We start from the raw sequence: 15,495 nt of genomic DNA on the forward strand, positions 1-15,495 counted from the left end.
CATAGCTGTGCTACCCTCTGCTGACCTGCCCATTGCCCATCCTCCATTAGCTGTCTGTGTGGGACCCAAGCTGATCTCTTGGAGCTCCTTCGAGCAATAACTCAGCAGCCAATTTCTAAACCTGATGTTAGATTGTCACCTTCTAGTTAGGCTTTCTTCGTTTGTCAGTCTTTTTAATTTGAAACTCTTTTAGCTTCAGAAGTCTCCCTTGATGTTTCAGTAGCTGCTCCTAGTATGAAGGAAGTGGGAAGTATTAAGTCAAATCATATGACCCAGCCTGATCAAGCAGCCAGGAGTGAACGACGCCTTTGTGCCCTCTTCTTAGAAATATCTTTGATATGCTCATCCTCCTTGAATGAAAACAGGGCAGCTTGCTTCTCCTGAATTTCAGAGCATTTGTGGGTTACCTTCAGAGAAGATAAGAGTGCCAAAGAAGTAGTCAGCTGCAAATTGTGGCTCTGTCCTGCTGGCAGGGTGGCCTCTGAGATACGGGGCTCTGTGAAGGTCAGACCCTCGCTGGGATGCTGGGTACCCACTGCAGTGCCCTGTGACAGCAGCGGTGGTGCATCCATGGCTCTTGGGTAGGGGACCAGCCTAGATTCCCTGTGGAAATGGAGATGACAATTTTGGAGATAAGAGGCAAGGGAAATCTGCGCAGGGCTGGTTGGGTATGTGTTTCTCTGTGAGCTTTTTTTATTGGCAGCAAAGGGTCTTCCCCTCCGTGAGCTGTGATCCTCCTGTCCGTCAGATACACATCATTGCTGGTACACGGTGGCTGGAGGCTTGCCAGCGTACACTCGTATCTCACAGCCTGCCTTCAGCCTCCGAAACGGCTGCCTGGCCAGTGATTCTGGAGTAGGAGAGTTAATGCCTGTACCGAATGTCAGATTAGCCTCTGCCAACTGTAAAAAAGCAGAATGTGTGAAATGGGGTGAAGCTGAGGAAAGAGCGATGCTGTGTATATCAAGTCTGATGGGGAAAGAAAGCAAGTTAACCAGTTCTGGAAGACCTGGGAGCTTTTGATGCCTGTTACTTATCTGTTTTCTTGATCTAGGTGAACAGTAGCCGCGTGGAGGGAAAAGAGAACAGTAAATTGTCAACATGGTGAAGTTCTTTGTGTCAGTTTACTGGTCTGAGTTATTATTTCTTGCAGGGCAGAAAGTGTGAGTTGTTCTCATCTGACCATCCCTAATTTCAGATGGATATTTTCCAGGTTTCCTGTTTGTGAAATGTTTGTGGTTTTTCTCTTCCTTAAAGCAGTCAGATGATGAATACGGGCACCGTGTATAAGTGTCTGTGCAAGGGCTTGGACCATGCTTCAGTGACTGCATGTCAGCAGAGCTGCCGTAACGGGACGTTCGCATGCTCTCAGCCCATGGAAAACCCATTGCACTGGGTTAAACCTCCATGAAAAAGGTTTATGCTCTGTGGTGTTTGCTAAGAGCACACAAATATCTGTTAGACCAGGACAGCGGGTATGTGCTAGCATGTTAACCCTAGGCTTTGGCACACTGGCAGAGGCTATGGTGTGCTGCAGAGGTAGCACAGGGACGTTGCTTCGCTGGTGTGGGTGTTCTATCAATAAATACTGAACTAACCTGAGTGCTGTTGTGCACATGTCATTAGGCATGATAGGGTAAGAAGTAATCTTGCAAATCGTTCCATTGCCTCCCTCTTGTGCAGAGGGCTAAAGGGAATGGTGCTCTCTGCTCTTCATCGTGGCAGAAGGGTTCCCTCTCCTCTTAATGAGGCAGCAAGTTCAGCCAAGGCTTCACCCACAGAGAAGCACCGGCTCTGCCTCACCGGGGTTTCCAAACTGAGCCCTGGCTGGGGAGGGAGGAGGGAGAGGATGGAGATGGGCTCTGGGAGCTGCTGCCCTGCAGGGCACTGCCACAGCCCAGCTGGAGAGGAGTAGGAGGATGGCTGCTTGCGGGGGATGAAGGAGCCTGCTCACAGCACTTTCCTTCCTCTTGCTGGCAGCAGTGGCGGGGCTGCCGGCAGCGAGCGGCATGGGTATGTCTTCCAGCCCTACTGATTGATTATTTTCAAGTGCCTGCTTAGTGGAGATGCTCCCGAGGGGCTGCCTGCCTCTCTGCGCTGACACCTTTTCACTTCGAGCTGCAGCTCTCTCTGCTGCTGTCCTTTTGATCAAGATCTAACAGCCCATGCCGACGAAGCTCCCATGCCTGCTAGAGTGCCTGTCACTCCTGGCGGTGCCAGGGACCTCCCCATCCTTGCCGTGATTGCTGCTGGCAGCGTCCCTGGGGACCACGTGCATCATTAGAGCCTTTTTCCCTTTCACAACAGATCCTCCCCACGTCGCCCTGAACCCTGTTGTGCTCCAGCAGCACTTGCCTGCCACGAGTCCCTCGTTTTGTCACTCCTTCCTTCCTGACCCTGCATCAAAGAGCTTTTCTGGTTGGAGTAGGAAACCTCCTTCTCGATGGTCAGGCATGGTCAACCCCTTTGCATGGTGCTGGCATCTGACCACCATGTCCCTGCTGGGTCACCGTCCCTTCTGGCCCTGGAGCTGGCACTGCTGTGGGTGTTGGGCTCAGCAGCAAATCTACGGGACCATTATGTGGCCTTTGCAGGAGAAGGTGAGCAACAGTGGAAATGCCACTTCCAGAGCTGGGCAGGGTTTGGCCAAACTCAGGGAGCTGAGCCCACACCCAAAAACCAGAATGCCTATTTAGGACTCAGAGTATAAATCAAAGAGTGTGATTTTTTGTATATTTTATTGTCAAAATAGAGTGTTTTAGAAAATCTGCTTTGGTCTCAGCTCCCATTTACTGATATTCTTGGGTGACCTTGAACAATTCATTTCATTTTTCTGTGTTTTGAAATATTGAAATCACTATATAATACGATGATAATATCGTATTATTCTAAGCATGAACATTTAGTATTGTGATTTAGAACAATAAATCTACAGGGGTTTTAAAGGCACTCCAAGGTACTGAGGGGGAAGGTATTGTTTTTCAGCTCTCTTGGGGTTAACCAGCCGGTCATATGAATTTATTGTGCATTCTGGTTCTCATAAAAAAATCTGCATTTTATGGCTTGCAGTGAAATGTGTTTAGTGAGAAAGTCAGCTCTTAAGTCACACTGACACGGTGATTTTTCTTGGATTTTGCCCATTTAGACACAACCTCTGAATCGCTTTATCGCTCCCCATTTAGCCCCTGTAGGAACGATTAACAAACGAGCCGCTCTGATCTGTGCTTGCCCTTGGACCGCAGCAAAATCCCCCTGCTAACACCCTGACTTCAGCCCCTGAGCTACTGTCAAAGGGTAATGCTAAAAAGCGTAGGAAGAAAAGAAATTTTTTCTTGGAGAAAAGCCCTTGCAGATAGTTTTTGGTGGATCACTTCTCCTTAACAAGCTTTTTGGACATCGGAAAGTCCACGTACAGGAGTCAGCGTGGGATGGTCCCTACAGCAAAGCCCGGCCTGTGGCAGAGCTCAGCTCCCCACCCCTCCCTGTGCCCCTCTCCTCCACGGGGGGAGACAACCAGCCCAAGTATTTCTCTCCACAGGTGTACGGAGCATTTTTGCCAGCAGCAGCTGTCAGATTGTTGAAATTCCTTAAACACTGCTTGACCTCAGCATTTCTGGAGTATAACCCAGCTCTTGCTGGAAATGGGGAGAAGGCTAATGCAGAGATTATCCAACGGTGTTCCTGTTGGAGAATATCTCCTTTTTTTCCTCCTCTCCTGCTCCCAACAAATGGGAGTGAAGGCTGAAGGGAGCTTTGGTCCAGGGATAAGGTTCTGGGGACTCAGGAGATGTGGGTTCAGCTGTGGTATACCTGACACAGGATGATGTTTTTGTCCCACCGTCTCCCCCTGTCTGGTGAAATGTGGTTTCTTTTGCTTATCCTGTGCCTGTCTGGTTTCCAGAGTCCTTGTGCCAGGGCTTTATTTTATTATGGGTCTGTGCATCATCTTGTATGATGGGTTTCATTCTTGGTTGCTGCCACTTGGTGCTACTGTAGTGCAAATAAACCATTAGTGATTGCATCGTTAGCAATGATTGTATCACGATTATATCAGAGCAATGGGATGCATGCTCACCCTTCAGCCAGTTACACCAGAGTGGGCCAGGACAGGGGTGCTGTAAAAGGCAGGGAAATGACCACCCTGTGGGCTGCAGTCATCAGAGGAGTTTCCTTGAGTTTCCTCTCAAAAAAAGATCCTCAACAGGAGTCAGGGACTGGCACCTCCGTGGCTCTCTGTGTCCCAGGACAGGGCTTTTGGAGCAAATTACAACAGCAGCAAGAGAGGGTGCTCGCAGAGAGGCAGATCTAGGCATTGTGGACTGCATGGATTACTTTATGGCCTGAGATGCTGAAAGATAAAGCAACTCCTTCATTTATTTGCATTTCTGTCTGCACAAGCTGTCCTGCAGCTTGTGTCCCCCCTATATACCATGTTTTTCCGGCACATCTGCTCTCTGCAGTTCACGGCGCTCTTCCTTCTTTATGCTGCCCATATCTGGGTGTTAACAGGGCTGCTTGCGGCTGGGCCGGTTGGCTGAGGGGTTTTCCCCAGGAATATCAGCGCACACTTAAAACACGTTCAGACAATGTGACTGCCACGTGAACATTGTGCTTGTTTCATGTGCATCTCAAATTTATTGAGGATTACACCAGCCACATCATTTGTACTTAGAGGATGCATGAAGCCCTTGGTGTTTCCATTAAACAAGAGAGAATCAGATGCCTTTTAACAATGATGCTGTCCTTGCAGGCTCCCACTCCACCGTTTACAAGGACCCCATGATTCTCGTCGGTCCAGAGAACCTCACGCTGACGGTGCACCAGACCGCTGTTCTGGAGTGCATCGCAACGGGCAATCCCCGGCCCATCGTCTCCTGGAGCCGCCTAGGTAAGCCCGGGGCTGACTGGGATTTCCTCCTCCTCCTCCCCATTGCCATCGCATGGGAAATAGGTAGGTGCCACTGACTATTTTATGCAACAAGTGATTCATCCTTTCCCTTCCCACTGAAGTTAATTGTAGTAGGCTTGAAGTGCTTTTTATCCTCATGTCTACGCTTTGTTTTTTCTCTCTGCCAAGATCCTGTTTTCACCTATTAGAGAAGTGGGTTGGTTAAACCTGTAGATGTTTCTTGAAAGGTGATAATTTTATCTTTTCTCGAGTGACAGCATCTTCTTCAGCTGCATCAAAAACATCACCACTGTTGGCCTAGAGAAGCAAAATCATACACAAACACATCTTTCACGTAAAACAGACTTGAAAGAAACTTGCTGCCTGTTCAGGGAGTTTTAAAAAAATTTTGAGGAGAAGAGAGTGTTTATAGTAGCATGTCTGAAGCTCTGCAAAAACAAATGCTTGCTACTGGGGTCCGTGATATTTTTTTTAATCAGCATGGAAACCAGAGGCAGTGTCTAATGGCATCATACAAGCGAGGAAGAACAAAGTGCCGTGCTTCTCCCAGTCTGAAAGCAAGGGTTATTTTAGGTTCAAACTTTTTGATAGAAGCTCGGAAACTATTTTCCTCAGAGCGATACTTCCATTGCCCTACAGAAATCTGTGCTGAGCAAAGAGCTGATGGCTTTTGGTTTATCTTCCAGAGTTTGTAACTCCGCCTGTGCGCACTGTGGGGTTGGGATCGGTTAGTATTTCCCAAGCCCTTGTGGTCCGCAAGGTCATGTCATATTGGAACGCTAATCTCCCCAAGTCCCCCAAGGTAGCTGGGAAGCACAAACAGGGGTAATCCTGTCTCATGCTGCTGTGCTGGATGTGGGACTTCACCCCCGTGGCTCTCCAAGGGTCAGGGTCCAGCTCATGGGAAGGGCCACTTCCCACTCCAGAGCCATCTGCCAGGGCACGAGGACGTGTATCTAGCATCAATTGCACAATTTCTTCATGTTTTCCCTCCTGCTTGCATCCTCTGGTGGCTTGTAAAATCAGCTTGTGTCTGCCACTAACTTTTTTTTTCCTCCAGAGCCATAACCGCCAGATTGATGCTGTTTTAAAAATTCCCCAGATAGGCTGTATCACTGTTTTGGTTCTCTTGGACACAAGGCGGCTCTACATTAAGTGCTCAACTATAATAAACTACTTTATAATTGCCTTAATTATAAGTGCTTATTACCTTCTTCAAAACACTTGTCTCTATAGAGCAGTGCAATAATGAAGATGTAATAGCTTTGTGCGATGTTTGTCTGGACGGTCTGAGCTCAGCATTGCCTTCCACCAAAAATAAATACCCTCTCCACACTGCTTTGCAGCACAGCAGCAGAATTAGAGCTACTGAATGAGAAAGAGATCCCGTTATTTTCCCTCCCCTTCAGCAGGAATGTTTCCTGTCCAAAGCATCACAAGATCTTGTTTAGTATTACACCGATCTCGACAGCGATGTGGCGTACAGGCGCTCTGATGAGTTGGTGGGTTTGTCATCTCTTTGTAGCCATTTCAGAAGCGCTTTCATGTCTCCATGTCTGTGTGATCAGAATGAGGGAGAGGGGCTTACGCTGGACGGGGAGGTCCTCCGAGCATCTGTCATCTGTACACATGGCTTCTTCCCACGTGAGGGCCTCCTTCCAGAAGTTCTTCCGCCAGAGCTGGTTCAGCTTAAATAACCCCTTAACTTACTTGGAAAAAACCCCTTTTCGTCCGCTTCCAGAAATAAAAAAATCCATGGCCACGAAGTCTTAGAGAGATGCAGCTGATTTAGCAATAGGCCTGACTTAATTTAAACAAAAAAAGTCAATTATCTGTGAACATCTTTCTTGCTTGGTTGAAATAAAGAAGAATTGTGGCATTGCCATTATGCCGGGTCTTTGCACAGGGCATGTTGCTGTTTCGGAGTGTCTCGCTGAACCCCTTTGCTCACAGTTTTGACGTTGTGGCATTTCTTCTATCAGAAAGGAGCAAAAGAACAATTTTGCTTTTATAGCTTTCTGGTGCAGGGGAAAGCAAGCCATAAACAACATCTGCACTTTTCGCTTTGGCTTTGCTAAAACCTGGCTGGTTTTTAGTGGGAAAGGCAGCTATATTTTGCTTGAACGAAATCATTCAAATTCTGGGCCAGTTTTTGAGTGTCACACAATCAATTTTGAATTTAATTTCCTTGGGAATATGTTGTAGCCCCTGACCACAAACAGAATTCCTGCGTCTTGCCGTGCATGAACTGTCAACATTCATTAGAGAGCAGGCTCTGAGAGAAATGTAAAATCATTAAAGGTTTGTTCAGGGAAGATAGGGCTTTTCCTTTCAGAGCTACACACTTCAGGCTTGGACCTGTATGTGTGCACAAATGAATATCCTGGGCACTTACTGCAAAGCCTTTTGAATGAATGACGATTTTAATGTATCCTTACCCTTTAACTGACAGGCCACTGAGCTGGCCTCCATAAAAGGTACCAAGGCAGAATAATAAACTATTTAGAGAGATATAGAAAAGTGAAGCGAGAGAGAAAAGACAGTGATTATCTGATAGCGTTATACAGAAGTTGTCAGAAAGGCTCGCACAATGGGAAGGAAATTACTAAAGAGCGCGCCATTCAAGAAGTAAACTATACAACAATTGTAGGAGCCAATTAATTGGTAACTTATTGGACACAGAAGCTTGCAATAGATGGCTGACTGGTTGACAGGAGCACCGTTCCCGTAAGTGTTTAGAAATAATAGAGTAAATTTCACCACTTCACATACTGAATAGTCAACTGTTGCAATGTACTCTAAATATGCTAATCCACAGTGCCCAGTGACTGCCGGAGCAGGAGACCCATGTGTCTAAAAAGTGGAAGGCTGCTATGGCACAATACAAAGAGTTCACAAAAGACCTAAATGATCAACATTAGAAAGTTGTTACTTTCTTTCTACTTGCTACTTATAAAAGAAAGGCGTTCGTGTTGTTGCATATTCATATCGCCTGGCACGTTTTAACGGGTCTCCGTAATTGGTGCCGGTGTGCCAATCACTCGGTTAGCAGGCGGAGAATGGACTCCAGAAAGCATCACATACACCTTGGAAAAATAAATAATGCAGCTCCCAAACCGCAGGCATCTTTCATCCAGACTTCACCCCAGTGTGGAACCTGGAAGCCTCTACTGGTCCATAGCCGGGGCATACTCTGGGAGCATCTCCCATTTCGAGAACAGTCTCCTTTATTAATCAGTTGCCTGGCTGCTCTTCACAACCAGCTGAACCTTCTCCTCCAGCCCTTGTCAATCAGGGATTGACAGAATCTGTCAGACATTTCTACCCAGTCTGGCTTGTTTTCAGCCCTCAAATTTTCTGCTTTTGACTTCATAAGAAGAAGTAGAAGGACATGGTAGATGAGTAGCAGTTTCAAGCCTGCATGGGTCCTGAGAGCTTTGGGAACTGAGCAACAGTGTTAGCTTTGGCAGTCTTTCGGATCTCCTCCATGGAGAGATGACTTGGTGATGGCAAGCGATGCCAGGAAGGTGGGGTTTCAGCGTTTGGATGCCTTAATCCAAGCCGCTCTTCAGGTCTCTGTGTAAGTGAAACAGGGTTAAAATAGATAGCAACCCTTGCAAAGCAGGTGTGAGATATCAGTCCCTCTGCACAGCACTTCTGTGAAGTGCTGAGCTTTCTGGATGCAAGGGATTTCTTGTGTAAATACTCTGTATTATTTATATGTGTTGTCAGTGTTACCGAGTTGGACTTGATATTAGCTGAAGGGCTTCTAACAGATCACAGGATGGCTCAGGTTGAGTGAGGCACAGTAGAGTAAGAAGGATGGAGCAGGCTGAGAAAGCAGAGGTATTTCTCTAGAAGCCCTTTTCAGTGCTCTTTGAAAGAGAGGAGTTGAGTAAGAGGCATATGGGATGATCTGGCATGGTGATCTTTGCTGGCTGTGAGAGGTGGCCGCACTCTCTGAATCAAATGGCAGATCCCCCGAGGTTTCTGAGCTTGGAGAGCTTTGTTCTTCAGGGAAATGAAAGATGCTTGATTGACAGGAGATGTTTCTTCAGACCACCACACCTCTAATTAATAGTTGGAACTAGAGAGGCAACTGAGGACCTATCGCTGCTGGTATTTGGACTGTGTGGAGTACCTGCTGCAGGCTGGGTCTTTGCATGCTTAAATTATGTAGCACATTATAAATAATACAGTAAAACTACTGACATTCAAGTCACATTTCTGTGGTATTTCTTAAGGCAATGATGTGATGAAGCATGCAGGTATGGCCACTTCGCATCTTCCACTGGTCCCGCCCCTCCCTCGAGAGAGAGATTTGATTTTTACACCTATTGTAAATATGGACTTCCAAAAGGTCTAATTTAAAAGATGAAATCAAGTTCAATTTGAATTTAATTCAGACCTCTTTACACTTCAGTTCAAATGATGTTTGAAAGGAATGGTTCCTTCTTACTGCTCGTTAAATGTGGGACAGGTCATGTTTTACTGTCCTTTTTATGACTGAGCCATTTACTGCTGCAGTGGCTTGGCCAGCTATGTGATCATTTAATCATTTAATGACATTGTTTTTCTCTCTCAAAAAGACCTGAGCATTTTTCTTTGCAATGCAAATAACGAGGTGGTCTGGCATTGCCTGCCTAATGAAGTAAGGAAACCTTTAAGTTTAAAAATTTCCTGAAAAACTATATATAAAGAACATGGCAGCAGATACGTTTGTGAAGTGCTTTGTAGCTTTCAGTCCATGTTTTGCCGGTGTTTCCTAGCAGGATGCTGCTGTTAATCTGAAATGGGATCCCTCACTTGTACGGTCCAGGCTTGCGAGCTGATGAACGTGCGCTGCTTTCACTAATGCTGCCAGAGACACTTGCTCTCCGTCCCATCACATGCCTTTCTCTGGGGATCCAAGCGCTTGCTGGGCAGCGGGTTGCAAAGTGGCATTTCTGGGTTGATGATTAATTTGTCCCTCTTCTTGAGTGCCTTCACCTTTTCCCAACCTATTCCAGAACCTGTTGGTTGTGAATGGCCCAAATCCTCATAATATTCTTTATTATGCAAAGCATGCTATTACATCTAAAGCATATGATTGCAAGATAACTTTTAACTAGCCCTGCAAGCCTGTCTGTGTTGAAGCATGAAGCCTGCCCAAGGTCAGGCATGAGCCAGCTCTCAGTCAGGGGCCATGTTGTTGTACAGCAGAGGCTATGAAGGAAATCCTTGGGGATAATGGGGTGTCTCGGGGTGACTGGAGCGGCCCTGTGGCAACTTGTGTTTCCCTCTGCGTTTTCCATGAAGGTTTCCCATTGCTGGATTACACCAGATGCAGCCACTGAAGTGGTTGTGTGCCATGAATATTGGTAACCAGCCTGAGTCCTTCAGCGCTAAATGTCCCTGGAAACTGTTCTGCCCACTGGATGATGATAAATGTTAAAGCGGGTTGAACAGTCATTACCTAGATCTCTCAGGAGGTGGCCCACAGGAGTGGAAACCAGCTAGGGCATCTCAGATCTTTCCCCATGACCCATTGCTTCCTACAGAGCAGGTCTGGTTTTATTTGGCTTCTTCCATTTCCTTAGCAAGATTATGGCACAGACCAATAGAGCTTCCCGGAGGAATTCTTCAGATGAATTTTCCTTTTACTAGCCACAACTTTGAAGCACAAGACACGGGCTCTTCTGCTGTTCCGGAACACACATGTATGAAGGACTCATGGGATGGTCAGGCGGGGAGATCACCAGGGCTGGCTCTTGCTTCTCTCATTTCTGTAGGTTCTTTAACCTCCTCCATGAGCAAAGGCGAGAGAGGGAGTAGATTCCCATTTCCTGTCTGATGAAAGTGTGCTCCCTTTAACTGCTCCTCCAGTAAAACTGCTCCCCTGCCTTGCCCCTCTGCTCAGACACCCTGACACATGCTAGGACTGATTTAGAGCTGCCTTTGTCAGACAGTGTCTTAAAACACAAACCAATGAAACAATAAAAAGCAATAACCTGATACTAATGAAACACATTGTAATTAGAGCTGGCTGGGAATTTTCCAGTGAAAATAGGCTTTGTTGGAAAAAGGTGAATTCCCTGATACTGAACTATTTCATGTTAAGTAAGTGCTTCAATTTTGAAGACCTTGTGCTGGAGCCAGGCATGGTTTTTTGGAAACGTCACTGCTCTCCTGCCAGCCTGCCTCAGACCCAGCACTCCGGATGGAGGCAGCCCTTTCCAGTCACCCTTCCAAGCCAGAGCAGCTGAGCAGATCTAACCACCAGCTCAGAGTTTGGCTCCTTGGCCCTGAGCTATTTTGTGTTCAGGAACTAAGGAACTGAAAATCCAGTGTTTGCATAGTTTCCACAGGCACAAAAATCCATCAAGGGTTAGCAGGCAAAAAGGCATAACTTCTGGCTCAGGAAATCCCCAAGTCATAAATTGCTGGTGGCTGGGGGAGTGCATCAGGGAAATACTGCTGTAGGTTGGCTGGTCTTCTCCTTCCCAGAGCATCTCTGTTTGGAGCAGGCTGTTGAGCTGGTTGAATCCCTGGTCAGTCTAATATAAGAAGCTGATATGATTTAACTTGGTTTAACTGTTCTGTTGAAAAGTGTTCTGGACACTTCATCTTGATCTGAACATGTGGCTGAAAGCTTTCACATTTCCTGTGATGGTACCTTGGTTTTCCAAGCAGCACAAAGTGTGGTTTTGGGCAAACACCTGAGGATCCTGGTTTTCTCCAGAAGGCAATTCTGCTAAGAGCATCAGCTAAAACGCACTGACTTTACTTGGCAAATCCCAGTAACAGAGCATGACACCCTCCATAAGTACGTAAATTGGACCTCACTGAGGACTGTGCCCTGGCGAACCTCACTCAAAGGTCCAGCATGTGACTCTTACCCTTTTCCTCTTCTTTCAGACGGCCGTCCGATTGGCGTGGAGGGGATCCAGGTGCTGGGGACAGGAAATCTCATGATCTCGGACCTCACTGTGCAGCATTCTGGCATCTATGTGTGCGCAGCAAACAAACCCGGCACTCGGGTGCGAAGGACCGCGCAGGGCAGGCTTGTTGTACAAGGTGAGCAAAGCTGGGGCTTGGGGAGCGGTGATGCCCGCTTCGCTGTGCCCTCTGCACAGGCTCTACGTGTCGCCCGGCCGCTGTGATGGGTTGGGTTGGACAGATGCTGACTTTGCTTCTCTGATGGTATCAGACAAAGGACTTCTTTTCTAGACACGTGGTTTTCCAGGTGGGGGTATGTCTCTGTGTCCCACGCAGATGAGCGGCAACCAGGTATCATTCAACTGAGGCTTCACCTGCATGGGTTGCAGTGGTTTCCCACCCCTTCACAGGCATTTATTTGGCTTAACAGACACCGGTGGTTACTTGTTATCAATCATACTTGTACATCTCAGCAGAAAGCCTGGGCTGAATTAATCAGCCAAATTCATCTCTTACCCCTGCATGGTCCTTAGTGATATGGGGACACAGGCACTGTTCTTATACTGGACCCCTCTGCATGATAGATATTGTTCCTGCAGTGACATCCAGGAGTGGATATCACTCACAGAGTATTGCTGTCCAACTGACATGGCACCAGTAAGTCTAAAACCATTTCCAAAAAGTTAGTGAGCTGTTTTCTTTAGCAGTCAACACTGTATCTGAGCCCCTTGCCACGACATGAGTAAAGCACCCTTTGGGGGAGATGCCCAGGAGATGCAGGTTGCTCCCCTTCCCCGCAGCAACTGTCCTGAAATGCCAGTTGTAAAGGGTGATTCAGGCCAGAGTAGAGATCAGCACTCAAGAAACCGAACAAATCCCCTCTACATGCTCCGTGCAACCAGTTTCCATGGTGAGGGGAGCCAGGCAAGTATTTCAGAAGGCAAACCCAGCTGGCAGCGTGCTCTGAATGGCAGTAATCCACCCCTGATTACAGGCACTCACCTCCTCTTCAAGCTAGTCCACTTAAAGCATCTCGCACTCTCATCAGTTCACTCATTAACTATTGACTGATGATATCCTGAATCTAAAATTATACACCTCCTGCTGGAGTGAGCTAATTGAACCTTTCATGCTGGTGATGGGGAAAGTGCCCTGCTCCAGCCCTGATGCTCACCTGACAGGTCCTGGGTGTCGCTGGCGGTGATCCGGCACTGCACCGCTTGTGCAGCAGCCGTGGTCCCTGGGTGCTGGCATCCCTTTTCCCCTTTGCCTTGGCAGCAGCGAGGAGCAATGTAGAAAGGGTGCTTATACAGGGCTGCTCGTATCTCCTGAGTCCCAGGTGCTGATCAGACAGAGCAGGAGGTGAAAACTCGCCGTTCCTTTTGCTGTTGGATTTCTGGGTGAACAATGCAACGAGGGGGCCTCCCAGCTGGCTGGTGGTGGGCACACCTATAAGTCCCCTTATTAAGAAACACCAACCCAGGCAGTAAGAACAACCGTGCTGTATTAATACAAACCCTTTAGAGCTGCTGCAGGATGGCTCTGCACATGGTGCATGTAGCAGAGGTCTACTAAACCCAAACACAAAGCTGATGTACAGGAGGGAAGCAGGCAGAGCCAAAAGAAATTACTTGGAAAATCTATGAAGTTGTAAAAATACAGCTATTGAATACTGTTGACTGCTTCTGTTAGCAATTGGATGAGAGGGGGAAAGGTAGCACAACTTCTCATGGCTACAGATCGGCAGTTTTCAGTCTCTTTGGAGATTTGAACATCAGCTCCTGAGCAGCTGGTCTAGTGCTGGAGTTCCTCTAGGGTAGATTTACTGTGGATTTTCACCTGGGAAACCAAGATGAGAATTTGTCCCTAAAATGGTAATCACAGGGCTATCGGAGCCCAGCCTTGTTGTGGAAGGGGGATGCTCCTGCGGTCAGCATTAGCAGAGAAGTTGGCAATGGTATGGAGAAGCGTGGCCACTGCATCCTTGGTGTAGCCCTTAGACATGAGCTGCGGTGTCCAGGACCCCAACCTCTGTTGCCCATCCATAAAATGCTTCATGTTTTTCGGGGAGCTGTTGTTCCCCAGGGAAGCTAATGGCAGACTCTGGCCAGGCAGCTGGACTCATCCCAGGTTTGCTCACCCTCCCTCTGGTAGCAGCTTTTCCTTCCTCTGAATCTCATTTTGCCTGAATTTTCCAGCTGAGAGGTACAAATGATTGCTGTTCAGGTTTGTCTGGGAAGAAAACACCGATAATGACTGACATGGGAGACTGTGGGTTTTATCTTTGTCAAGATGTCAGCAATGCAAATCACATCCGTAAAGAGAATAAAAGCAAAGAGCAGGCTATCAAAAGCCTGGTTGGAGAGGAAGTTAGCACAAGGCCATGACAATACAGCGTCCTCAAAGCATGCCAGGCCAGGTACTTGCTGCCTTTATGCAGGGGCCCTTGAAGTGCCTGGAAGCACAAATTAACTTGCCCTGCGTCTTTTGAAAGAGGCACATTTTATAGGTGGGAAACTGGGGGAGAAAGGGCAATGCTTCCTGTTGTAAGGCAAGGGGTTAGCAGGAGGCTAGGACTGAGACCACGTCCACCCTCCTGCTGCCAGCGTTGGTCCTTGTCCCCATCACAGCAGCTGCGTGGGCAGAGGTGTCCTGGTGCAGGGCTGCGCTCTGCTCCGGCAGTAATGTCCTTTCGCATTGCAGGCTCTCCTTCAGATCATCTAACGCCGTCTTATTATCTTCCTGGGAATTCCTCCTCCCTTCAGAGGAGAAGGCGTCAATCCCCCGCTCCCTCCCTTCCTGCCCTCCCCTGGCCATTTAGGCTCCTTTGATCTCTTTTGTAAGGTTCTCACACAAGAAAGTTTCCATTTTCCCTTCAGATCCCGGCACAGCCATTTGAATATTGCTTTGTGCCGAGCTGCGAATGAAAGTCTCACGGGGGGAGTTGTCGAAGGGACGAATGCATCGCCGGCTGAAACGGAGGGTGTGCGTGCGTGTGGTGCAAGGGAAGAGCAGGCTTCGGTGGCAAGGAAAAAAAAAAAATCAAAGCGCTTTCTCTCTACCTCCTGTGCAATCTTTTGTGCTTTATTATGTGTTTGGTGTCATAACAAACTGATGGGCTGTGAATGGCCAGATGGTCACCAGTGTTCTCCACTCCATGCTTCATTTCCTCCTGAAAGCTATGCAGAAAAATGAGATCCCATCTCATAAATGAGTGCCCATCTTAAGGACATGTTTTTGAAGGCTCTGCTGACAATGACTGCCTTGTTCGCCTTGCTTTCTGCCAGCAGAACCGGGCAGCGCTCCTTGGTCCAGCAGATCCGGCCACTGCTGCATTTCCTGACGTTTCTTCCATCGTTCTTGCTCACTGGCATTGCAAGCCTTGGCTGTGGGGTTGAATTCATCAGCAGATGTATTGCAGTTGCTGTGTTTTAGGCCCGGCTCTGTGGTACTTGGTTTGTCCTTGAGTTTAGCCCTTAATTAATGCTGCAAAACCAGCTTCAGTACATGCTGCATGGGTCAATGTGCCCCATGGAGCAGTCCCCTTCCTGCCCATGTTTACCCTCTCAAGAAGAGCCACTGCTCAGGGACAGGTGGGCACTCAGATCTCGTCTGTCAGAATGCTGGAGTGAGATGGGGTGCCTGAGCCCTCCGGAGCGTCCTCCCAG

General features: G+C 47.7%; 1 protein-coding gene across 1 annotated transcript in view; it reads left to right on the plus strand.

The window, feature by feature from the left end:
• The window catches only part of IGDCC3 (immunoglobulin superfamily DCC subclass member 3), a 106,031-nt gene that overhangs the window by 66,323 nt on the left and 24,213 nt on the right, over window positions 1-15,495 (plus strand). The window contains exons 5-6 of the mRNA XM_072871139.1: window positions 4,751-4,888; window positions 11,807-11,965. Of these exons, the coding sequence (XP_072727240.1) occupies window positions 4,751-4,888; window positions 11,807-11,965 (297 nt within the window). The remainder of the gene's footprint in view (window positions 1-4,750; window positions 4,889-11,806; window positions 11,966-15,495) is intronic.

The sequence above is a fragment of the Ciconia boyciana genome, chromosome 8, assembly GCF_034638445.1.
Source record: "Ciconia boyciana chromosome 8, ASM3463844v1, whole genome shotgun sequence".
Lineage (NCBI taxonomy): Eukaryota > Metazoa > Chordata > Aves > Ciconiiformes > Ciconiidae > Ciconia > Ciconia boyciana.